This window comes from Lampetra fluviatilis, chromosome 14, assembly GCF_964198595.1.
Source record: "Lampetra fluviatilis chromosome 14, kcLamFluv1.1, whole genome shotgun sequence".
Classification (NCBI taxonomy): domain Eukaryota; kingdom Metazoa; phylum Chordata; class Hyperoartia; order Petromyzontiformes; family Petromyzontidae; genus Lampetra; species Lampetra fluviatilis.
Window position 1 is genome coordinate 14,587,803 of NC_136288.1, and position 18,234 is coordinate 14,606,036.

The 18,234-nt window shown below is 56.8% G+C and overlaps 1 protein-coding gene across 9 annotated transcripts in view; it reads left to right on the forward strand.

Moving 5' to 3' along the window:
* Nucleotides 1-17,513: 17,513 nt before the first annotated feature.
* LOC144935909 (receptor-type tyrosine-protein phosphatase kappa-like) overlaps nt 17,514-18,234 on the forward strand; it is a 151,094-nt gene continuing 150,373 nt past the window's right edge. For all 9 annotated transcript variants that reach the window (XM_078862774.1, XM_078862776.1, XM_078862780.1 and 6 more), the window contains exon 1: nt 17,514-18,223. In XM_078862774.1, the coding sequence (XP_078718900.1) occupies nt 18,076-18,223 (148 nt within the window). In that variant the 5' untranslated portion in view covers nt 17,514-18,075. The remainder of the gene's footprint in view (nt 18,224-18,234) is intronic.

The following is an 18,234-nucleotide window of genomic DNA, read 5'->3' on the forward strand; positions in this document are numbered from 1 at the left end:
GGGGGGATGGGCGGTGCTGTGGGTGAGAGGGGAGGGGTTGCGGGGGGTTAACGCTCTTCCACCTCCACGAGGACACGGGCTCGTCACGTGACCCGCGAAACTTCGTGAAGAAAATCACGCGGAGGATGATGGGTGCACAATGCGCGCTCGACATCATCGTTATTAGCGATGACATCATCATAATTGTTAGCGACGCCGTGATCGCCGTCGTCCTCGTCAGCAGCATTGTGCAACATCCCAGGGCAGGACTCTCTTCAAAAAGAGCCTTGAAACGATGTTTGTAGGAGGAGCGGTAGCGCAGCAGTTTGCGCAGCCGTCATCGAACCGGGCTACCTAAGTTCGGATCCCACTGACGGCTGGCATCAGTTGCGAGTTAGAACCCGACCCTTAGCCCGAGGTCATCTCGGCCTTGGTGCGTTACACAAACTTCAGCACGAGGGATACAACACGCGGTCTGCTCCATCCGTACCCGGATTGCAAAGTTACTCGCTGACAGTACTTGCCCCGACAGCCCGTATGTCAACACGGGGAATCTTTGTCTTTGGATGAGTGCAATTGAGACGCGGGAGCTACGCAGAGCGGATGACGCGACGAGGACTTCAAACGCGGATTGCCGTGAGCATCGACAGGCGCCGGGCGTAGTCCTCGATCTGCAGTTCCGTCGTCCGTGCTGTCGGCTCCGTGCGACGAGGGGAGGCGATGAGACGAAGGGGGAGGATCTTGAAAGTGGGGGGTACCACTCGCCCCATCACCCCCTCCCCCGTTACTCACCCTCATGCAGTAAGTCATAGGTGCCTCGCAAATGTGTTTACATTTTACTGGCGCGTTGCTGCTGGCGAATGCGTTTTGTCTTCTTTGCACACCACTCACAACGCAGCAGCAGCAGCAGCAGTTTCGTCAAAGCCTCGTCTCACGCAATAATGCTCACCCGAACACTCACCCGAACATTCACTCGACCATTCACTCTGATGATACTCGAGCATCCTGATCGGGGATTAGATTCACTCCCAATGTCACTCCGGAGCAATTTCATGATCGCCTTCAGCGCATTCAAGATCCTTCACGGACTCGCTCCTGCCTCTCCCCTCTCATCTCACTCTACTCCCCTCCACACGCTCTCCTACCTCTACCCTCTCATCCTACTATACTCCCCTCCACACGCTCTCCTACCTCTCTCATCTCACTCTACTCCCCTCCACACGCTCTCCTACCTCTCCCCTCTCATCCCACTCCACTCCCCTCCACGCTCTCTCCTACCTCTCCCCTCTCATCTCACTCTACTCCCCTCCACACGCTCTCCTACCTCTCCCCTCTCATCTCACTCTACTACCCTCCACACGCTCTCCTACCTCTCCCCTCTCATCTCACTCTACTCCCCTCCACACGCTCTCCTACCTCTCCCCTATCATCCCACTCTACTCCCCTCCACACACACTCCTGCCTCTCCCCTCTCATCTCACTCTACTCCCCTCCACACTCTCCTGCCTCTCCCCTCTCATCTCACTCTACTCCCCTCCACGCACTTTCCACTCTATCAACCAATCAAATGCTTTCTGTTGAATCCATCGGTCAACATTTGCTCAGTGAGAGGTCACTCCTTGTCTTCTGCTGCCCCCAAAGTCTGAAGCGCCCTTCCCCCAGCCACCCGTGCTATCAACGCCCTGCCCCTGCCCAAGCGCCGGCTCTATATCAGTGGTGATTCTTCTTCTTAACCTGGGGTGCGAGATGCCCTTTCTGGGGGTACGAGACATGACAGATTTTTTTAGAAGGTAAATAATCAAAAGACAAATTAAGAACGGGCACGTAAGTACAACTACTTTGTTTAATCAATCCCGATGCATTTATTAACAATGTACACTTTTTACGATTGTGAACCCAAGGGGTGCAGGCTGCAGTGATGGTGAAGAACGACTGCTCGAGACTTTGCTCTCCTCCTCTGCCGATGACTGACCGCCTCTCTGTCTGTGAATCACGCGTCCCACGGCTACGTTTGTGGGCAGTGTCTGTAGCGGCACTTGCATCACGCACACCCCAAAGCGTCGTATGCACGCCTGAGTAGAATTCCTGTACACGGTCATGTGCGCGCTCACAATCGCATCGCACCTAATCGATTCCCAGACGCAGGCCTCGATGCGTGGTTTCTTCAGAGGCCGAATCGATTTTAAATTACTCGATCGATCAATCAATAGATAAACGCGGCTATTCATTAGCGCCGGGCGCACGTGACTGCAGCCGGGGGAGCGGGGAGGGGGGCGGGAGGAGGAGGGGGGCGGGAGGAGGGGAGAGGAGGGGGGCGGGAGGAGGGAGGAGGAGAGGGCGTCACGCGCGCGGCCAATTACGGAGATTAAAATGGAGCAAAGAGACGATGGCACTGTCAGCTGACACTGCTCGTGAGTGGGAGGGAGAGGGGGAGACGGAGACTCGGGGGGGAGGGGGCTAGGAGGAGGAGGGGGGGGAGAATTGGAGAGGGGCTCAGTGCCGCGCGTCGTCTCGTCCCCAGGGAGAGGCGCCGCCTCTGTGGAGCCCACGGGGTCGTCGGTCGCGATGCGCTCATCGCGGAGGAGCGGCTCCACACCTGAGCGACGAGGTGCGAACCTCTGGTTGCGTGCGACAGAACTGGCATAGAGGAGGGAGGGGGGTGTTTAACCCGGTGACCACGCGGGAGACCACGAGTGGGAAGCCGGCTCACCGAAACTACCAATTACATACGGGGATCGGCAGTGACGCCAATGGAAATCGGCACAAAATCAACTGCGGCGTCACGTGAGAAGTCGCAGAGAGGTCGGCAGGGAGAGAGGAAGACGGGGGGGGGCAGACTGAGGGCGGGGGGAGCGGGGGGGAGGAAGACGGACGGGGGGGGGGGGAGCTGGGGGAGGCGGGGGGGAGGCAGGGGAGGGAGGCGGGGGGGAACGAGAGCGGTTAGCGGCGCCGAGCGATCGCTTTACCCCCCCCTCCCATCTCGTCGTCGTCGTCAAACGCTGTGACCCCGCCGCGTCTCGAGAGCTCCGGGGCACGACGATCGCTCGGAGAGGCACCGCGCGCGTTGCCCACGATGTTGTCGATGACGGCGGTGTTGGTGACGTGGGTCGTGAAGACTGTGACGTAGGGGACGACTCCGTCGTGACGCGTTGCCTGAGATGACGCGTCAGAGCATCACGGCTCACTCACATCGCCATCTCGCTCACTGCAACGCCACTCTCTCTGAATTGAACCCGGCCCCATGTGTGCCCTGGTTAGTGATGGCAATAATAGTTGCGAGTCTTTGGGAGACAAAGGCGGCCGGGCGTGGTGCTGACCACCACTTCGAGCTACGTGCCGACCTTCATAGGTGCTACTCGCTAACAGCACTTGCCCCTAAAGTCTGTTGAAGCTATACGGGGAGTCTTTGTCTTTGCTGCTCCAGTCGCCTGTATTTAACCACGAGATGAGACGAAGTCACGGAGACGCGCGAGCCGACGGCAGCGCCGCTTCTGCAAGGGCGGCCTGAGTGGCATCAAGAACGATTTACAGACGATGTGTCCACATCATTTATAGTCGACAAATGTAGACTGCGTGAGAACAACAAGTTTAGGCCATTACAATGTGAAAAAGGCGAAAAGTAAAACGGTAAATTGCCCTTAAAATAATAAATATACATTTTAACATAACCAGGAACGCGATCAGATTTGACGGGGAGAGGTAATGGGGAAAATTGCCAAGCCAAAGTCCTGCCTGCGTGTGTCTTTATCTGATCATTTGTGTGTGTGGAGCAGGATTGCAATAGTTAGCGCGCTCCGCTACGAACCCGGCGACACGCGTTCGATTCTCACTTTCGGTGAACCGATCCTGGGGCTTCCCCTAGGTCGACTCAGCCACAAATGAGTACCGGGTGCGGTGTGTCATCGTCGCCAAGAGTGAGACGAAGGCGGCCGGGCGGGGTGCTGCTCCCCACTCCCTCGTGTGTCGGCCTTCATAGGCGCTCGCTATCAGGTCTTGTCCGAACAACCTTCTCGAGGCTATACGGGGGATCTTTGTCTGTAGTTTGTAGAGGTGCCCCCCCCCCTCCCCTTACATGCTCAGCAGCCTCCTCTTCACGCGTGGCGGAGCCTCGCTAGGGGACACTCATTTAAGTGGCCTGATAATTAATTATGGGCGCTTGATTACAGCCATTGATCGACCTGGTAACATCGGGGCAGGAGGAGGAGGCCTGGCTGGGTCACATTACAGTCGAGGTCCGATGAGGGAGGCACTTCAAGCCATCCGATTAGCACGGTTGCCTACGCACGGTGCGAAAGAAGTTCAACATACGTCATCATGATGATGACGACAAACCACAGTGACTCTGCTGGTCCAGAACGTGCTTCTGAACAAACTACACAATCGCTCCCATAAGGCCGCGCGCGCGTGGTGTGTGTGTGTGGTTGATGGGACGTCTACACACGTCCACCAGGAACGCGCTGTGCGCTGTCTGCCGGGTCGGTGGAGCCTTGAGCTCGGTGGCGGTGGTAGCATTTCTGGGTTATGATGAAGAGGTGGGAGGTAGTGCGGGGGTAAGTGGGTGGTGGGGAGGGGCACAGCCCCATTCAGATGTCACTCGACGCCGATGTTCGTCGTGGACGGGAATCGAACTCGGATCGCTGGGTTCGTAACGCAGTGTGCTAACCGCTGCGCCACCGCTCTGCTCCACGTGTGAGTCTCTCGGTCTCTGTAGGCCTGCAAGTCTCTGGTTCCCTGTGTTAGTCTGTGGATTTCTATGTAGGGGTATGGGTCGTAATGCCAACATTACGAGTCTCTGTGTAGGTCGATGGGTCTCTATGCAGGTCTACGGGTCTCTATGCAAGTCTACGGGTCTCTATGCAAGTCTACGGGTCTCTATGCAAGTCTACGGGTCTCTATGCAGGTCTACGGGTCTCTATGCAAGTCTACGGGTCTATGGGACTCAAGCCACACGGAGCTGTGGTGCCGTCTGAATCCGTCTCTCGCTCCTCTCCTCGCACTCAAAGTCGCGCCGCGTGTCTCTGGGTCCACGTGGCGGTGTGGAAGGGGGGGGGGTCACGTGTGTCTCCCCCCACCCCCCCTCCCCATTATATATTTTATTTGCATTGTCTTTTAAGCGTTCTGAGAAGCATTGCGATTGAGAGATACTGCGCTGCATACAAATAGAAACAGCTGATGTTGTTTATTTGAATCGTGAATAAAGCTGTGCTCATGTCCGTCACAGAGCCACTGGGCAGGGGGAAGTCTGCTGTCGGTAGGAGGGTCACACAGTAGTACTCGTTTTATCGACCCATGAGGCACGTTGCTGAAGGTGATTATAGCGATGGCGGCATGAATCAAATGTTATCCGAATAGTTGTGTCGATGTCACGTGACGAGACGAGGTGTCTGCAGGGCGATGCGTTGGAGAATGCCCTGCGGAAGTAGATGCCGCAGAACTGCTTGCGAGGTCCATCCACGTGACCTGTTTGTATCCCACCACTCGCCCACGCAGCCCGCGACAGAGACACGCTCGTCGCATGGCAGTGAACGCGACGTTCTTGATGCTCAGAGTTGGAATCACGCAGAATTAACGGACAACCCGAATGCAGCGCGATGTTTACAAACTCGCTGTGTTCCTAGTCTCCTGCAACCCGGCTGGTTGCCGAAGATAATCGACTCTGGACATGTGTGACAAAGAGCTTTATAGCTCATCGGATTTCTCCAGCGTGAATTCATGTTTCTGATTATGATTCTGAACTCCTGTCGAAGATTCGGTTTGATCACGGTTGGCTGTGCGGTTTAAACCCGGGCTCTAACCCATGCCCTGACCTCTGAGCAACCCGGCCGCTTCCCCTGCCCACGATTTGAACTCGCGACCTTCCGGCTGCGAATCCTTCTCTCGACAACAACAACAACAACAACAACCACAACAACAACCACGACAGCAGCAGCAACAGCAGCAGCAGCCGGAGCGATGACGAACGTGGTGTTTATTGTTATAAATGTGCACGGCTGTCTCCCGAGGCTGTCACGTTACTGTTTTTGGATCTGTTTTGCACATGAATAATGCAACTCTTCCCGATCGTTATTGGGCATATACAATAATAATGGGCAGAGAAAATATTAATAACGGTGCCGTGTCGACTCTTCCGGGCGAGTGGGCGCTACGAGCTATGCCCGGAGGCCCCCCTGTGGTGCAGGTGGAGGGGTTGACGGACGGTGTGTGGGAGGGTGGGAGTGTGGGTGTGTGGGGGGTTCAGGATGGGAGATGCGGCGGGGGGGGAGGGAGATGGTTTCTGTTGAGAGACGCCCCATGAGACCGGGGATGGAGATGAGAACCCGTCCCCCCTAGGTTCTCGGACAGCAGATTGACAGCTTGCGATCCCTCGGGATAAAATGCGTTAATGCACAGACATACAAACAGCACACGCGCCCCACGCAGAGGTGTGCAGAAACCTCACCCAGCAGGCGCACCATAGGCGCACAGCACTCGCGTGTGCACACAACCACCACAAGACACAGATCCCCGTGTAGCCTTAACAGACTGTTGGGGCAAGAGCTGCTAGCGAGGACCTATGAAGGCCGGTAGCCACAGCACACCACGTCCGGCCGCCTTTGTATCCACAGTGCCGATACACCGCACCAGGTACTAATTCGAGGCTGAGTCGGCCTAGGGGAGGCCCGGAACAGGTTCAGATAATCGTCACTGGTGTGCATTGTGAGCGGGGACAGAACCCGGGTCGCCAGGGTCGTAGCACAGCGCGCTAACCGCTGCACTACCGCTCCCCACGACATCGTGCACACACAGAAACACGTGCACCCGTACCACACAAAGGAAATATCTCCCGTGGAGACGACACAGACTTTTGGGGAAAGTGGTGTTAGCAAGATCCCATACGCAGACACACTCGAATACACCGTGCATAGGCGGAAGCTGGGAAGACCTTTACAAATTTCACGAATCTTACATTTCCATGTTTGCGGTTTCATTGAAAACGCGAACAGTTGAAGGTTGTTCGTGGCCGTGTCTGTGTCGCTGTTCTCATTGTTGTTGTGTATTTGGTGCTCGGGTGGGAGTGGGGGAGTCATGGGCCGCGTGCCTCGATGCTGCCGCCGCCTTGGCAAAGGGCATGGCATGATCCTCATCATCCTCACCATCATCATCACCACCTCTGCCTGCGGGCGGTTAAAGCGCGGCGGAGTTCAGTGAAACAGAAATCGGAATCTTCTCAGCCCCCCCCTCCGCCCCCTATCATCGCTCTCAATGAACGCCTCGTGATGGACTTCCGCGCCGCCTGTGCTTGCAGAGAGACCGGAGCCTGGTCCAGAGGAGCGTGGCCGTGCAGACACAGCGTGGGCTGCCGATACAAACATGCGGATGGACACCTCGGGGTTGAGCCTGCTTGGTGAATGCCTCACCAAGCCGTCGCCGTCTCTCCCGACACTGCGATGTTTCATTCTAGATTTGAAGTTGTCGTGACTGCAAGGATCCATACTCTTTGTTTTTTTCGGTAAAGTCACGTGGGTGAAAATAATAAAATAAAGTGAAGTGAGTTTTCACTTTTTTTTTATTATTTTCACCTACGTGACTTCACCGAAAGAGCCAAAGAGTATACTGCGATGATTCAACAACAATCCACTCGGATTGTTGTTGCTCCGTCTCCTCGACAGGGACGCGCTCTCGGACGCGTTCCATCCCTTGGCTGCCGCTCCGATATTAGTCTCGACCATCGCTCCTTCTGGCGACGTGTCCTGCCCAGAGACAACCAATAACAATCGGAGTAACAACCAATAATCATCAGTAACAATCAATAATCATCAGTAACAATCAATAATCATCACTAACAATCAATATGAAGGCAGTCAGCTAGCTTGTTCTTGTCACTGTGTTCGGCATCACGCGCCACTGACACTCGCCGTTACCGGGAATACAACTCATAGCTGACCTCTCCAGAGCACATTGCGCGAAACACCGCTCTTCACGGAGACAGCAAGACGCGCGAGAAATCTTGTGTTTAACAGCGCCCTGAACGGTAGCGCCTCCAGTAGCTGCAGCAGTGAGTGGTAGCGCCTCTAGTGGCTGCAGCAGTGAGTGGTAGCGCCTCTAGTGGCTGCAGCAGTGAGTGGTAGCGCCTCTAGTGGCTGCAACAGTGAGTGGTAGCGTATCTAATGGCTGCAGCAGTGAGTGGTGGCGCCTCTAGCGGCTGCAGCAGTGAGTGGTAGTGCCTCTAGTAGCTGCAACAGTGAGTGGTAGCGCCTCTGGTGGCTGCAGCAGTGAGTGATAGCGCCTCTAGTAGCTGCAACAGTGAGTGGTAGCGCCTCTGGTGGCTGCAGCAGTGAGTGGTGGCGCCTCTGGTGGCTGCAGCAGTGAGTGGTAGCGCCTCTGGTGGCTGCAGCAGTGAGTGGTGGCGCCTCTAGCGCCTCTAGTGGCTGCAGCAGTGAGTGGTAGCGCCTCTAGTGGCTGCAGCAGTGAGTGGTAGCGCCTCTAGTGGCTGCAGCAGTGAGTGGTAGCGCCTCTAGTGGCTGCAGCAGTGAGTGGTGGCGCCTCTAGTGGCTGCAGCAGTGAGTGGTGGCGCCTCTAGTGGCTGCAGCAGTGAGTGGTGGCGCCTCTAGTGGCTGCAGCAGTGAGTGGTAGCGCCTCTAGCGGCTGCTGAAGGGAGTCACGTGAACATCGATGTTCTCGCGCGCGATGCATTCGTCGTTAAGAATCGATATTAATCGATGATCTCCTACCACAGGACCCGTCTTTTCGTCAGGCACACAAGTCCCCAACTCGGGTGCACTTTAAAAATGACATCTCTCGACCCCGGCACGCCTCTTCGCGTGCCTCCAACCCGGCTTCGGAATTGATGAGCGCCGCAGTGATGGACGTGGAGTGCGAGAGGGGGTGGGGGCTGAAGAGGAGGGGGAGTGGAGGGGGAGTGGGGGGCGGGAAGAGGAGGCTGAGTGTTGAGGTGAGGGGGGTGAGTTGAGGGTAAATGGGAAGAAGGCACGGGGAGAGAGAAGGGGAGGTCACTCATTCAGTTTGCGCACGCTGCTGCTGCAGGTCACGTGCACGCTGCTGCTGCAGGTCACGTGCACGCTGCTGCTGCTGCAGGTCACGTGCACGCTGCTGCAGGTCACGTGCACGCTGCTGCTGCTGCAGGTCACGTGCACGCTGCTGCAGGTCACGTGCACGCTGCTGCTGCAGGTCACGTGCACGCTGCTGCTGCTGGTCACGTGCACGCTGCTGCTGCTGCAGGTCACGTGCACGCTGCTGCTGCTGCAGGTCACGTGCACGCTGCTGCAGGTCACGTGCACGCTGCTGCAGGTCACGTGCACGCTGCTGCAGGTCACGTGCACGCTGCTGCTGCTGCAGGTCACGTGCACGCTGTTGCTGCAGGTCACGTGCACGCTGCTGCTGCAGGTCACGTGCACGCTGCTGCAGGTCACGTGCACGCTGCTGCTGCTGCAGGTCACGTACACGCGGCGTTGCACTGCCGCTGCAGCCACTCGGCAACCATCAGTGGCAAGTAATGTTAGAAGCGGTCCCCGGCCTCGCCTAGGTCGCCCAAGCCTGAACTGAGCGAGCACGTGGTACGTCGTGTAAACATCTACAATGGGGATATAAAGGGGGCCGGGGGTGGTGATCGCCACACCACCCAGGTTCCCCGCTCGGATTTCGCCACGCAGCCGTGCGTGGCGCGGGAGTGCGTGGCGAGAGGCCCAGGGGAGATCTGCTCGGCTTGCATCTCAGCTCACACTGCGTCTCGCACACACACAGCAAGGACACAGATCTTCCGTTATAGCCTTAACAGCCTTCTGGGGCAAGTTTTGTTAGCCTGAACACAAAGGGAGGGGTGGGTGGACAGCACCACGGCCGATCGTAATACACCTGTATTCACACACACACACACACACTTGTACTTACACACACACCTGTACTTACACACACACACACACACTTGTACTTACACACATCTGTATTCACACACACACATCTGTACTTACACACACACCTATACTTACACACACACATCTCTATTCACACACACACCTGGACTTACACACACCTGTACTTACACACACACCTATATTTACACACACACACCTGTACTTACACACACACACACCTGTACTTACACACACATCTGTATTCACACACACACCTGTACTTACACACCTATACTTACACACACCTGCACTTACACACATCTGTACTTACACACACACACCTGTACTTACACACACACACCTATACTTACACACACACACACCTATACTTACACACACATCTGTATTCACACACACACACACCTGTACTTACACACACACCTATACTTACACACACACACACCTATACTTACACACACATCTGTATTCACACACACACCTGTACTTACACACACACCTATACTTACACACACACACACCTATACTTACACACACATCTGTATTCACACACACACACACCTGTACTTACACACACACCTATACTTACACACACACACCTATACTTACACACACCTGTATTCACACACACACCTGTACTTACACACACACCTATACTTACACACACACACACCTATACTTACACACACATCTGTATTCACACACACACACACCTGTACTTACACACACACCTATACTTACACACACACACCTATACTTACACACACATCTGTATTCACACACACACACACCTGTACTTACACACACTCCTATACTTACACACACACATCTGTATTCACACACGCATGGTCGTGATCGCGCATTCCGCTCACAGGCGCATTCGCGGGCGCCTCCTCCTCCCCCCTCCTCCTTCCCCCTCCTCCTCCCCTACCTCCTCCATACTCACAACAACAACAACAAACATCATAACAACAGCAGCAGCAATAACATCTCGCCCAGTCCTGGGCTGTAACTTAATCCCGAGCCGCTGCTTTATGGCTCCGCGAGCTGGAAAGTGAATGGATGATCCTCCCTCCTCCCCCTCCCTCCCTCCCTCCCTCCCTCCCCCTCCGCCTCCCCCATCCTCCCTCCCCCTCCCTCCGTCCCTCCGCCTCCCCCATCCTCCCTCCCCCTCCTCCCCCTCCGCGGGGTCGTTACACCGCGCGCTCTTCCACCGCGCGGCTTGTCCGAATGATGCATCGCTCCGAGTGCTGCCTCCCTCCCCCTCCCCCTCCTTCCCTCTCCTGCCCACCAACACAGCCCCCTCCCCCTCTCTACTGCCAACCAGCCCCCTATCACCGAGCCCCCCCCCCCCATAAACTTTACTGAATGGTTCCACACGAACTCTGGACCGGTTTTCGGCATTTCGTTGTTTCATCAGCAGAGCCGGACTCACATGAACCATTGCTGGTGAACTATCGGCAAAAAAAAACCCTCCGGTTACAATATTGGTAACCGCTAATACGATGCAAAATTACATCCATTGTACGCTTATGCGAATATATCTGAAAATTTATGTATGTAATAATATAATGCGTAGCACAATGTTATCTTTACCGGTTAATTAACCGCGCAGCGAGACGTGGACATCTGTACGGGTCCACGTGTGTGCGCGTGTCCGTGCTGAGCTACTCGATAGCAGCACTTGCCCCAAAAGGCAATATGGGGCGTCTTTGTCTTTGCGTATGTGCACACGTGTATGTATGTGCGTGCTCGTTGCTGTTGTCCGCCCACGTGTGTGTATATGGCATCTCTGTGTTTCAGCGCCTTCGTGGGGATGTTTATGGATAACCGAGTGTGTGTGTCAGTACAGAGACAAAGCGGTGGCGCTGCTGGTTGGGGCACTGCGCTTCGAACCCGGCCACCCGAGTTCGATTCCTGCACACGGCTAACATCGGTTGTGAACGTTCTGACCGGATACTAAGTAGACTCAGCCTTAAATGAGTAGCTGGCGCGGTGTGTAAATATCAACATTGTGGAATCAAAGGCTTCGGGTCGTAGCGCAAGCCACGCCACCCAATCATAGGGGCCCCTCTCCGACCCTCCAGAGGTGCTCGCTAGGAGCACTTGCCCCAACAGCCTGTTAAGGCTACACGAGGGATCTTTGCCTTTGTGTGTCAGTGTGCGCGCGTAATGCACAACCGCAAAAGCGCGTAATGATCTCGGGTGTCTCTGGTGATTGTGCTGCTGCTGGCGGACATCACAAGCCGCGTGTCTACCGCGTGACTCCACAGCGCCTGCGAGGCGTCTCAGGGCGGGGGTCTGCCCCCCCTCGACCCCCCCCCCCCTAGACCACCCCCCGGCCCCCTCCCGCGCGTCTCAACACGGCCGCCGTGTCGTCAATCCGCGTCGACGCGTCCCTTCCCTGCGGGTACAGCACGGGACAGGACGTCGCCTCGAGGCGCTAAACATCGTGCATCAGCTGAGCGGCGGCGGATCATGGTAGGAGAGGGCTCATTAGGAGGGTAATTTAACCCACCCCCCCTTCGCTCGCTGCGACCCCCGTTCGGGGGTCCGGGTAGAAGAAGGGGAGGGAGGGGGTGATTCTTGAGATGCGTGACCCCCCTCCCCCACCAACACTCAACCCCTGCCAAACCCTCTCCGCAGAAGGTCAAACATCAGAGTGATTTCTGACTTCTGCTGTTCACAATCCTGAGCTAGTGCTCAGAAGAGCAACCGCAGCTGACATTCCCACAAAGCGAGTCACTCGCCCTACCGCTGAGCCGATTATTGGTTGGCTAAAACTCCAACACATTTGTCAACAACACTGCCCTAAAGACGACACATTGTACAGTAGGCGACGTTTCGGGTAATGGTCCTTACAGCAGAGATTGCTCGCTGCAGACTGCACTATACATCATATACACCATGAGGTCCCGATATACGTAAAACACAAACATTTTCTGAACGTTTAGAGATGTGCAGATGCACAGCACTTTCATTCAGTCCACTGCTGGATGAAAGCCTCCCTCCCCCACGCTGTGCGGCTAGGTGTTGTTTGACCATACTTCACCACGTTGGTCAGTGCGGGTTGAAGACATACACAGGTGGGGGCGTAGGGGGAACAGTACAACAGTTTCGCTGCACTGCCCCCTGCTGCCCGCAGCATCTCCCCGCGAGTCCGATGGGTCACACGTCCGTGCACTATCCAGGCTGAGCGCTGCTTAGCTTCTGCCGGATTAATTGTCGCTCATCAGCAGGACATCGCCGGTCACTGCGCGTACAAGTACACAGAGCGCCCGTATCGTCCTGTAAGTCCGTCGGGGCGAGCTACACGTGAGCGAGCGCCTGTTGAGTCCAGCGGGGCACACGGGAAGGTGGTGTTGGTAGCCCTCACACCCCGACCCTCCCGTGCGTTTAATTGTTTAATTGATGGGAAGAGCATCCCGACGAACACACCGTAAGCAACGTGTGAGTTCCTAATCGAGTGCGGCTATGGCGATGCACGGAGGATAGGGCAAGCAACTTGGAGTTTGGGAAGAGCTCGTGGCAGGAAAGCGCGGTGAGTAGAGCGCGGAGGGGAGATCGTGATGGGTGAGACGCCGGTTCGGCGTGGAGGAGGAGGAGGAGGTAGGGGTAAATAACTTGGAGGTTGGTGATGGAACGTGACAGGAACACGTTGTGCGCGTAACCAGGCAGAGGCTGTAGCGATGTGTGGGACACGTGTTCGGGGTGAGGGAGGAGCATGGCGGGGTAAGCATTGTTGGAGGTGTTGTAAAGAAAGAAAGAAAGGGGCGTGAATGAGAGGTCTCCCACTCCCCCCCCCCCCGTGTGATGAGTGGGATACGCGTGCGGGGTGGAGGAGGAGGAGCGCCGGTCACGGGCAACGGAGTGGCCCGCACAGGTTGGCGACCAATGGCACGACTCTAAAGGCAGATGGGGGTGGTGGTGGTGGCGATGCTGCGATTGTAAGAGCGGCCCTTGAAGGACGAGTCTGCGGGTCTGACTCGTACGGGTCGAGGTTTGAAAATGGAAACTGCTGCACACGATGCCCCCCCCCATCCTCTTCCCCCCCCCCCCATCCTCTTCCCCCCGCCACCCACCCCAAAGAGCACTCGTCGCGTGCTTTGTCTCACGAAGTGATCCAAAAATCTCGCAATTTGATTTCACGCAGCTCCGGACGCGTTTTAACGTCGACGGATCGGCGCTCGAAATTCACGTGGCAATGTCTGGGGTCACGTGTCACTGTCTGGGGTCACGCGGCACTGTCTGGGGTCACGTGGCACTGTCTGGGGTCACGTGGCACTGTCTGGGGTCACGCGGCACTGTCTGGGGTCACGCGGCGTTTGGCTTGGCGATGTCGCAGCGTGAACGGGCGAGCGGTTGTCTACACAGAGACACTGCGCACAGGGGGGGGGGAGACACAGAGAGAGACACGGAGACACGTACTTTCAGCAGGCACTTGTAGAGACACGGACACACACGGAGACAAGACAAAGATCCCCCGTATAGCCTTAACAAACTGTAGGGGCAAGTGCTATGAAGGCCGGAACGGTACACGAGGGGGTTGGGTGGCCAGCACCACGCCCGACCGCCTTTGTTTCCCCAGTGGCGATGTTTACACACCGCACCGGGTACTCATTTGAGGCTGAGTCGACCTAGGGGAGGCCCGGTTCAGATAATCGTCACTGGTGTTAGCCGTGAGCGAGAATCGAACCCGGGTCGCCGGGTTCATAGCGCAGCGCGCTAACCACTACGCCACCGCCCCCCACCAGAGAGACGCGCGCGCACTCACGGGTACGCGGAGACGTGAGGAGGCGCGCACGCCGCGTACCCGTGGGCAGCGCCGCTTTGACGCCACTCGTACAGAGAGGACGATGAGCATCATTATTCAACGCCTCCTTAATCGCATTCATTGGAAAATGAATGCGAAGAAGATTAACGGAGTAAATGTTTGTCATCGGTATGAGAGGGATTTTATGGGATTTTGTGAGATTTAAAATGCGGTGTATAATTGTATCCGTACCATCGGGTGTTTGAATTGACAACGCTTAATTCGAATACAAATTAATAATTATCAGCTCATGTTCTGTCCACTGCTGGATTAAGGCCCTCCGGCCAACGCAGTGTTCTTCACGGTGGGTTGTGCGCTCGCCACTGCGCTACCGCTCCCCACGAAAGTTGGACTCGTCCGAGAATTGAACCCGGGCCCTCTCGCACCGCGACACCAATGAGGCAGACACACGCATGTCCACGAGACACCCGTGTAGCCTGCGCACGCTGTTGGCGACTGAGCGAGTTGTACCCATCAAGGGTGTGGTGTGGCCACGATCACTCCCGGCCGCCTTCGTCTCCCCGATGCTGATGTTTACAAACCGCTCCAGGCGCTCATTTAAGGTTGAATCGGCCTAGGGGAGGCCCAGGACCATTTCAGATATTCGTCACCAATGCAACCATTATCGGGAATCGAACTCGGGACGTCTGATTCGTAGCGCGGCATTGATCGCTGCGCCACCGCTCCCCACGCATGGCTAAAAAAAACTAACACCCCCGTATATCCTTAAGCTGTTGGTGCAAGTGCTGTTAGCGAGTAGCACCTATATAGCATGGCACTGTGGCACACGAGGGGGCGGGTGGCCACAACCACGCCAGGCCGTCTTTGTCTTCCCAGTGCTCATATTTACATACCGCACCTCTGATTAGCACGGTTGACCACGTGTGATATGAAAACAGTTCAACATACATACAGCACCAACAAAGATCCCCCCTATAGCCTGAACAGAATGTTGGGGCAAGTGCTGTTAGTGAGCACCTATGAAGGCCAGCATGGCACACGAGGGGGTGGGTGGCCAGCAACACGCCCGGCCGCCTTTGTCTCCCCAGTAGCGACGTTTACACACCTCACCGGGTACTCATTTGAGGCTGAGTCGACCTAGGGGAGGCCCAGGACCGGTTCAAATAATCCTCACTGGTGTTGGCCGAATCGAACCCGGTCGCCAGGTTCGTAGCGCAGCGCGCTAACCACTACACCACCGCTCCCCACACACATACCACACCAGCTACTTGTACACACACACGCACTCGTCTCTCTGCCCGTGCTTTCCCCGTGGCTGCAGCCTCGGCTGTGTGGAGTCGACAGGAGGGGGCGTGTGCCGCTAGCGGATTGAGTGGCGCGCGTCGAAAATCGCTGCGACTGCCAAACATCAAAGATGGGGGGAGAAGTCTCCACGGGTTGTTTGTTTATGGAAAGGTTGTGGTGGGGGGGGGTCCCGAATCCAGTTGCTTCATAAACTCCCGGTGGCATGTGGAGCGAAACGTCGGACATCGTAACCGAACAACACGCGGTACAACGCGAACACACGCCGGAGAGAGCTGTACCCCGTAGCCCGCCTCGCCGCCACTTGACACAAAGACAAAGGTCCCCCGTATAGCATTCAACAGACGTTTGGGGCAAGTGCAGTTCGCGAGCATGTGTTATGGCAGGGACGGCACGCCGAGGGGGTGGGGGTGGCTAGGCCCGACCGCCTTTGTCCCCCAAGTGCTGATGTCTTCACGCCGCGCCAGGTAGCTGCTGTGGGCTCATTCCAAGATGCAGTCGACCCAGTGGAAGGCGAGGCAGGTTGCGATATAATTCGCCATTGATGATGTTGGCCGTGGTCGCAATGGAATTCACGTCTCTGGCTCAGCGTACACGGACACGCAGACGTACGGACTCGCGTAGACGGACACGCGTGCAGTGTGACACGTGCAGAGAGAGAGAGAGACGACCATTTCAATCGGTGACTGCATTCCAATGTTTAGTTTCAGGCTTTCGTGGGCGGAGCGGTGGCGCAGTGGTGGGTGCCAAACGATACCCGGAACCGGTTCAGCCCTCGCCCTAACAAAACCGTGCTGCCTAGCGTGGTGAAGTAGGGTCCAGCAACCCCCAGACATCGATATGGTGTGTAGAGGAAGTTGGTGGAGGGAGGCAGTGGTTGACAGCTGTCAATCATCAATCATTTAAACCATTTGAATTGCAGTGACGACCGCACGCTTGAACCACAGCGACTTGGGAATCGGGGGTTGTCGGATCACGATAGGATGAGGTGAACAAGACGCCCATCGGTAATTGCCCGCGAACTTAGCGGCGCGCAGTTTGAGGTGTGAGCGTCTCCCTCTCGAACGCGCGAATCGTAAAAAGCCGAGCGTCTTGAAATGAGTATTGAGACTCAGCGAGGATGTTCTGGATGTCTTGAGGCGTCTCGTGTCTTCTAGTGGCCCTGTATGTGGGCGCATCTCTGGCCAGCGAGATGTTAATCGATGTCCGTGCCACTGTGGGTTTCGTACCGGAGTCGGGAACGGCACCGGGACCTCCCTCTCCCTGTACCCGGATCAAACTGTTCACCTCGAAAGTCGAGAGGCTGAGCCACGTGACTTCGCCCGCAGCGAGCGCACAGCGGTCGAGAGCGGTGGGAGAGGGCGGTGAGGTTAGGAGGCGGTAGGGAAGGAGAGTGGGAGGAGGGGCAAAGGTGAGGGGGGGAGAGGCGGGGTGAGCTATGGAGGTAGAGGGAGGCAGGGTGAGGCATGGAGGTAGGGAGGGGGAAGGGAGACGGGGGAGGGGTGAGCTATGCAGGTGCGGGAAGAAGGGTGGAGGAGGGGCGAGGGTGAGGTATGGAGGTAGGGAGGAGGGGGAAGGGAGACGGGGGAGGGGAGAGCAGAGGGAGACGGAGGGAGGAGCGATCAGGCTGCGAGGAGGAGAGGCGCAGCGTGAGGCGAGAGAGAGAGAGGAGAGAGCGCGCGGCATCGCGCGGGGCCCGCGAACAACAAACCACCGGGGTCGGTGGCGCCGCAGTTGAAGAAACCTCGGGGCGACTCGGGGCGACTCGGGACGACTCGGGACGACTCGGGACGACTTCAGCCTCTCGGAACAGCCGTTCTGGTCGCGCCCGCGAGAGAGGCCGCGGAGTGGAGAGGCAACTTTGGGAGCAGCACGGGGGGGGAGGAGGAGTCGCAGCGAGTGAAGCGCGGACGCGCTCGCCGCGAGCCGAGGTCGCAGAGACTCGGGGAGAGAGGGAACTCGGAGCGGGACACGCCGGGAAGGACGAGGTGGTGGACACGAGGTGGTGGACACGAGGTGGTGGACACGAGGTGGTGGACACGAGGTGGTGGACACGAGGTGGTCGAGGGGAGCAGAGAATCCTGGAACTCTGGACCGTCTGTGGTTGAGGAGTGGAAGTCGTCACGAGGAGGAGTAAAGACTCGGGTGACGATGGATCCCGATCAACAACAACATCAACAACATCATCATCATCATCAGCGACATCATCATCGCCGTCACCACCGACGCCTTCTGCTCGTGCTGCTGCTCTGCGGGAGTTGCGTCTCCTCGGCGTCCTCGGCCAGACCTCACTTCGCAGGTTCGTCAACA